Genomic DNA, 6,269 nt, shown 5'->3' with positions numbered 1-6,269 from the left:
GCTTCGCTCCGCACTGTGCCCGTGCAGGGCCGCGTAACCGGCGCCGCCGCGCAGGGGAGCGGCGGGCGGGAGGAGATGGTGGAGGCGGTGAGCGTACTTCCTTATAGGTCCGGTGAGGAAGAAGCCGCTGTGACGAGGTGGCCGAGTGGTTAAGGCGATGGACTGCTAATCCATTGTGCTCTGCACGCGTGGGTTCGAATCCCATCCTCGTCGGGAACGGAAACTTTTATTTTTTTCCCCTCACAGTAATATTGTTTTTTTTTTCTCCCCAGCTCTTCCAAGGGGACCTCTTCCTCCCGCCTGTCCCTTCGGCCCGTACGGGGAGAAGGAAAAGCGGAGGCAGTGCCTCAGACAGACAGGACACAGCATCCCGAGGGATTTAGGGTCACAAGGCAGGATAGAGTGCCCCAGAGATTTTAGGGGTCACAGCTAGGATGAAGTGTCCTGAGGGATTGAAGGGTCTCACCCAGTATCCACCTTCCTTTGGTGCCTCTCCTTGGGGTAGCCTGACTTACCTCCTTTCCTCAGAACCTCTGCTGCAGAGCTTCCAGCTGTGACACTGGGAACAAATCCCTTTTCATCTCAACCTCCTCTGGGATCCCAACAAAATGCCCTGTTAGGGCTGGCTGCATCCCTGAAAGCTTTGAGTAAGAATTAGAGGGATGGAAGATCTCTCCTATGAGGAAAGGCTGAGAGAGCTGGGATTGTTCAGCTCCATGGAACCCTTAGAGCCCATTCCAGGGCATAAAGGGGCTCCAAGAGATGGACTTTGGACAAGGGGGAATAGCTCCAAACTGGAAAAGGGGAGATTTAGATGGGACATTGGGAAGAAATCCTTCCCTGGGAGGGTGAGGAGGCCCTGGCACAGGCTGCCCAGAGAAGCTGAGGCTGCCCCTGGATCCCTGGAAGTGTCCAAGGCCAGCTTGGACAGTGCTTGGAGCAAGCTGGGATAGTGGAAGGTGTCACTGCCCATGGCAGGGGAGTGGGAGTGGATGGGCTTTAAGGTCCCAGCCCCTCACTGAAAAGTACATCAAGTTCTGTTCAGATAAACAATTACTGCATTTGGCTTTGTCTTCCATCAAGTTATGGCAATTTAAAAAGCATAAATGAGTGTATTGATAAGATACAGGAAAAATTTTCCTCTCTGCCTAAGCCATCCATGGTTCACTTAAAAAAGGAAAAAAAAAAAGGCTGGAATTAGAGGCCTGTAGAAGTTAGTGAAACTCAGAGCTTCCAGAAGGGACATCTCCCATCTGCATCACAGCTCTGAGCCCTCCCTGCACACACTGACAAAGTTTTACCTACACTTAAATCCTTCTTGAAATTAGATCATACCCAGTCCTGGGCAGAGAGTGAGCCAGATCACACTGGTGCAGACTCACAAAAGGTTCCCAAACACAATGTATGGGTTAAAACACAACTGGACAAGAGTTACTGTGTGAAAGGTGAGTGTTCAGGGGCTAATTCCAGTCAGTCCTGCATAGGGAGAGACCAAGGCACAGGGAAGATTGCCAGGAGGGTTTATTTGTATGGAAAAGTACTTTATCACAGTGAGATAGACATTCTCCTGGATAAAGACAGAATTATAGGATCGTCCAAGATCAAGTCCAAACCTAACCCAGCACTGTCAGGCATGTCCAAGTAAAGGTGTACTGAAGAAAGGAATTCTTCCAGGACCTACACTTTGTATGGAAAACTTTATGCTGACAACCAGGACCCAGTATTTACCTCAGACCCAATCTCAGATGGGAATTTATCCCAGGGCACCTCCAGGGGCAACTTTTTCCCAGCTAACAAAACATCAAACATGATTTTGACAAACTAAACTGAACTAAACTAAACTAATAGGTACAATCCTTGTTCAAAGAATCTTGGAAACAGAAGCCCAGGGGTTTCTTGACCAGGAAATTAAAAGTTGCCAACTGCAGCCATTATTCCAGGAGAAGAAGAAAAAGCAGTGCTGAGCTCCAGTTCCTCATCAGGCCCAATGTTAGTCAGGAAAATCCCTGATAGGGCCTTTTTTTGTAACAGAAATTTCTTACCAAAAACCTCCCACCGTAACCTGGGACACATCAAAGTCTAATTTAACTGTCATCCCTATATCTACACCCATTTCCCTGTATCCAAATCCAGTAAAAGCTCCAGCCACCCTTTTTATACACTGGAGGTGCCAAGTTCCATTTATTTCCATGAAAGGTATATTCTAATGCATCAAAAATTTGGATAATGCTGATATTTAGCATCTAACCTGAGTGAATTTTTATGGAAATATTCAATAACAGCTGGATGATCCAGCAGACAAAGACACTACTTGGCTCCTTTGGGCTACTGGAAGCAAGCAATGGTTTATTGTGGTTTGGTAGATACATCCTGACCCTGGTGACATCACCAAGTGAAATCACTAATTCCTGTGGGCTGGCTAACCTCTCCCTCGGAGATCTCCAAAATTTATATAAAAACCCTCCCAGAAGCCACGAATCAACTGTGTAAACATTAATGAAAATAAGAACTACGGTGACATTAATCATTCATATAAAATTATTTTAAAATAAGTCTTCTGCTTCATAAAACTGCTTTTGTTTTTCTTGAAAGCTGATTGTCACACTGAAGTGATAAGAAAAAAATCTCTTCAAGACAAAATCCAGGGAACAGTACCTCCAAAACCAGGTCCAATACCTGCACCCAGAACTACTAACTTAAGTAATTATTTGAATGAATGTTGGTAATTTCAAAGGCAAGTGGATTTTGCTGACAAACAGCAGGCACAAAAGAGATCACAGTGTTCTGGTTTTACCTCATAGTGTTCTCAGAGGTAATCTTGTAGTTTTGAAATCAATCTGACAACAAAATGCAATAAAAACAGGTTTTTTATGACATGACATCCAGCAGCTCTTATTTTAAGACATAGGAACACAGCAGGCTGGAAGAAAAATCAGTTTTTGACTTTTAGTGCATACACTTCATTATCCATGCGGATAATTGATCCAGAATCCATTGAGGTGAAGGCAAAGCTGCCTGTGCCAAGCAGAGTTCAGTCCTTGTTGCCCTCAAGTGCCAGTTCACTGAAGGGCAACATAAAACTCCTGTTTTAGCCTCGTTTCCCTGCTCATTTTTCACAGCACCTGTGGGAAGCGGGACAGTTCTCCAGCCCCACTGATCCCTCCCACCCCAGCTCAAGGCACACTTTGTTCACCTCAACCACAATGAAAAGTCAATCTTTGGTCTCTGCACGCCGCTGTCCTGGCCAGCAGTGTCCGCAGGTGCCAGGTATCCTGGTCACTCCTCCCAGTCCTCCATGGCCCACTCAGGCATGCTGGAGCAGTACTCAAAGTCTGTGCCCTTGTAGCGCAGGGCGTGCAGGAACATCACCAGCTCCTTGGGAGATGGGTCCCGTCTGCTCATCCTGCACTCCACACACAAAGGGTCCTTCTCTTCCCAACCCTTCTCCCCCGTTTGCCCATCCCGATTCCTACAGAAACTGAGCTCTTTGTCTTTATCAAGTGTTTCCAGGTTGATATCAGAGTTCAGCGGACAAGCTGCTACGTCATTCCTCACGGGATCCTGCTCATCCTCAGCAGGGCAGGAACTCCCATTTATAGGCTCAGCCTCCGCAGACTTTGTGCAGTCACCTGAATTCCCACAGTCTTTACTTTCACCGCTGGAGTTCAAGTCCTCCTCCCCGATACCCAAGACCTCCAGGCTCTGTTTGGAACGATGCTCCTCTACCAGCGCCTTCAGCAGTTCCTCATCCGTCTTCCCGATCTTCCCGCCCTTGCCCCTGTCCGGGCCCCAGGCCTCCATGTTGTAGATGGGATCGTTGACAATGGGGTGCCCCAGGAACTGCAGGTGCACGCGGATCTGGTGCGTGCGGCCCGTGCGCGGCAGGCACCTCACCACGCTGCTGCTGCCGTTGTAGCTGAGCCTCTGGAAGAGGGTTTGGCAGGGCTTCCCCTTGGGATCCACGCGGCACACGCCCACCTTGTAGGAAACCACCAGGATGGGCTCTTCACAGACCACCTCGTGCTCTGGGAACTCCCCCACCACCCTGCAGACGTACTCCTTCTCCAGCTGCCAGGAGACACAAGAGGAAGGCTCAGGAAACACAGGGGAAAACACATCCAAGCTCAGCCTTGTTCCTCCTCCCTCTCCCCTCAATAAAATACATCCCAAAGTGGCATTTTATTACAACAGGAAAGGGAAAATAATTCAATCAGCTACTTAAAGCTGAATTTCCCCTCACATTTTCCCCAGCTAGTAGGGAAATCAAGAACAGAGAGGCTGGGCCTATTTGCCTCATTTTAAATTCAGGAGCCATCTCTCCACAGCCTCTGGCTTACAGTCCTGAAGCCAATCTGGAAAAAGTTCTGTTTGGATCAAGAGACTCTAAAAAAATGGGAAACTTAAAATTACAAAAGTGGTGGACAGTTGACATATGTCCACTCACAAATAAATCTAAACTCTAACTGGTTTTACATTATCCCAGTAAGTTTGCACAGTCCGTGGGACAATCCCTTGAGGAGGAAGATCCCCTTCAACCCAATATTACCAAAATAATTTAAATTTTAGGATATCACTTGAAACCTAAAATTACCAAAATAAATTAAGGTTTTAGGAGACCCTCTGCAATTAAATATTACCAAATCAAAATAAATTTGTAGGAGATACCTTTTAGTCCAGTATTACTAAATTAAATTAAATTATCACGTTGAATTAAATTTTTAGGAGATCCCTTTCAATCCAATATAAAAAGCAGTTAAATTTTTAGGGTTTTCAATCTAATATTATCATGCTAGGATTACCAAATTCAATTAAATTTTTTAGGAGCTCCCTTCCAATCTAGTATTACCGAACTCAATTTTTACTCTGTCTTTAGCATTTTAGCAACGAGAAGTACCGACAGATAAGAACAGCAACACAACCATGAGTTGTCTGGGGGACTTGAGCTCATCTAGAGACCAAGCCTGGCTGACTTTGGAGCACAGCAGCAGCTCCAAACCCTCACCTGCCTCTGCCGGACCTGCTCGTCGATGCGCTTGGACACGGCCGCGGTCTTGGCAAACATGAGCACGCCCGAGGTCATGCGGTCCAGGCGGTGCAGGGTGTGCAGCTCCCGCAGGCCGTGCTCCTTGCCCAGGATGAAGATGACCGTGTTGTGCCGAAACCTGCCGCAGGGGTGGACGGGCAGGGACGAGGGCTTGTCCACCACCACCACCTCCTCATCCTCCGCCAGGATGCGGATGGGCTGGGCAGTGACCGGCGGCTCGTGCCGATGCACCGTGTTCCTGAGGAAGTCGTTGTTCTGGAAGGGGTACGGACAATTAGCCTGAATCCAGCTTGTGCAACCACCCACCCGGCCACAAACAACAGAGACTTGACACTGTGGGAGAAGAATTACAGCCCCTTTCTCCTGGGATACCGGATTTAGGATAATAAATGTGCATGTCAACATGCAAATCCGATCACCTGCCCGTACGGTATTCCCATTCCTAAGGGCCGAGGAAGCCGTGGGGCACGTGTGGGGCTGTAGGATCCACACATTCCCGAATCCAGTGGGGCAGGGATTCCCCGGGAGCCCCGATTTCCCCTTCAACCTCTCCAAAGGGTTCACAGAATCGCTGAATATATCGAATCGAAAGGAACCCATCAGGATTATAGAACCCAGCTGGCCCTGTATTATAAGACCGGACCGCTCATGGGGCGATGCTCACGGCTTGGGGCAGGCCGGGCTCTGCCGCCAGCCCAGGATCCCCTCGGGAGCGCCCACCTTGAGCACGATGTCCAGGTCGCGCACGGGCTCCTCGTTGAGGCGCAGGCGGCCGGCGCGGGCGGCGGCGCGGTAATAGGCGAGGGGCTGCGCTCGGAACTCGGTGCCGAAGACGTGCAGGAGGCTGCGGCCCACCCAGCGCCCCTTGCAGTAGGTGCGGAAGTCGAAGTAGTAGGGGCGCACCTTGCGCAGGCCGCCCTCGAAGTAGTACGAGGTCTCGGCGAAGTGCTCGGCGCCGAAGCTCACGCCGGCATTCAGCTTCCGCGGCGGCGGCACGTACCTCTCGCCGCCCGCCAGCCGCCGCTTCTTGGGGGCCGGCGCCGCCTCCTCCTTGCCGGCGGGGCCCGGCTCGTCCTCCCGGGCTCGGCTGGGGCCGGGTCCCGGCTCGGCCATGTCCCCGCGGGGCCGGACCCCGCGCCCCGCCGCGCGCGCCCACAGCGGCCACACCGCGCGCCGCACGCCGTGACGCATCCCGCTGACGCAGCCAATCAGCGCGGGCCGGCAC

The 6,269-nt window shown here is 50.5% G+C and overlaps 1 protein-coding gene and 1 non-coding gene across 2 annotated transcripts; one reads left to right on the top strand and one right to left on the bottom strand.

Moving 5' to 3' along the window:
• The first annotated feature begins 131 nt into the window (after window positions 1-131).
• Window positions 132-213, top strand: TRNAS-GCU (transfer RNA serine (anticodon GCU)). Its single transcript has one exon. It is a non-coding gene; the product is annotated as a tRNA-Ser (tRNA).
• Window positions 214-1,503: 1,290 nt separating this feature from the next.
• Window positions 1,504-6,250, bottom strand: RPUSD2 (RNA pseudouridine synthase domain containing 2). Its single transcript, XM_021524762.4, has 3 exons — window positions 5,765-6,250; window positions 5,003-5,299; window positions 1,504-4,068 (listed from the first exon to the last, which is right to left on the bottom strand). Exons 1-3 carry the CDS (start codon window positions 6,233-6,235, stop codon window positions 3,277-3,279), a joined length of 1,560 nt encoding a protein of 519 aa, XP_021380437.4. The 5' UTR covers window positions 6,236-6,250; the 3' UTR covers window positions 1,504-3,276.
• Window positions 6,251-6,269: the final 19 nt, after the last annotated feature.

Source organism: Lonchura striata, chromosome 5 (genome assembly GCF_050655825.1).
Source record: "Lonchura striata isolate lonStrDom1 chromosome 5, ASM5065582v1, whole genome shotgun sequence".
In the NCBI taxonomy this organism is placed as follows: domain Eukaryota; kingdom Metazoa; phylum Chordata; class Aves; order Passeriformes; family Estrildidae; genus Lonchura; species Lonchura striata.
This window is presented reverse-complemented; position numbering and strand designations above follow the sequence as displayed.

Bases quoted from the DNA above. Each gene is read 5' to 3' on its own strand.
- RPUSD2 (XM_021524762.4), bottom strand. From the start codon at position 6,235: ATGCGTCACGGCGTGCGGCGCGCGGTGTGGCCGCTGTGGGCGCGCGCG. The intron at 5,300-5,764 runs GTGGGCGCTCCC...TACCCCTTCCAG, and splicing joins ACCTGGACATCGTGCTCAAG to AACAACGACTTCCTCAGGAA. The intron at 4,069-5,002 runs GTGAGGGTTTGG...GTCTCCTGGCAG, and splicing joins AGCAGGTCCGGCAGAGGCAG to CTGGAGAAGGAGTACGTCTG.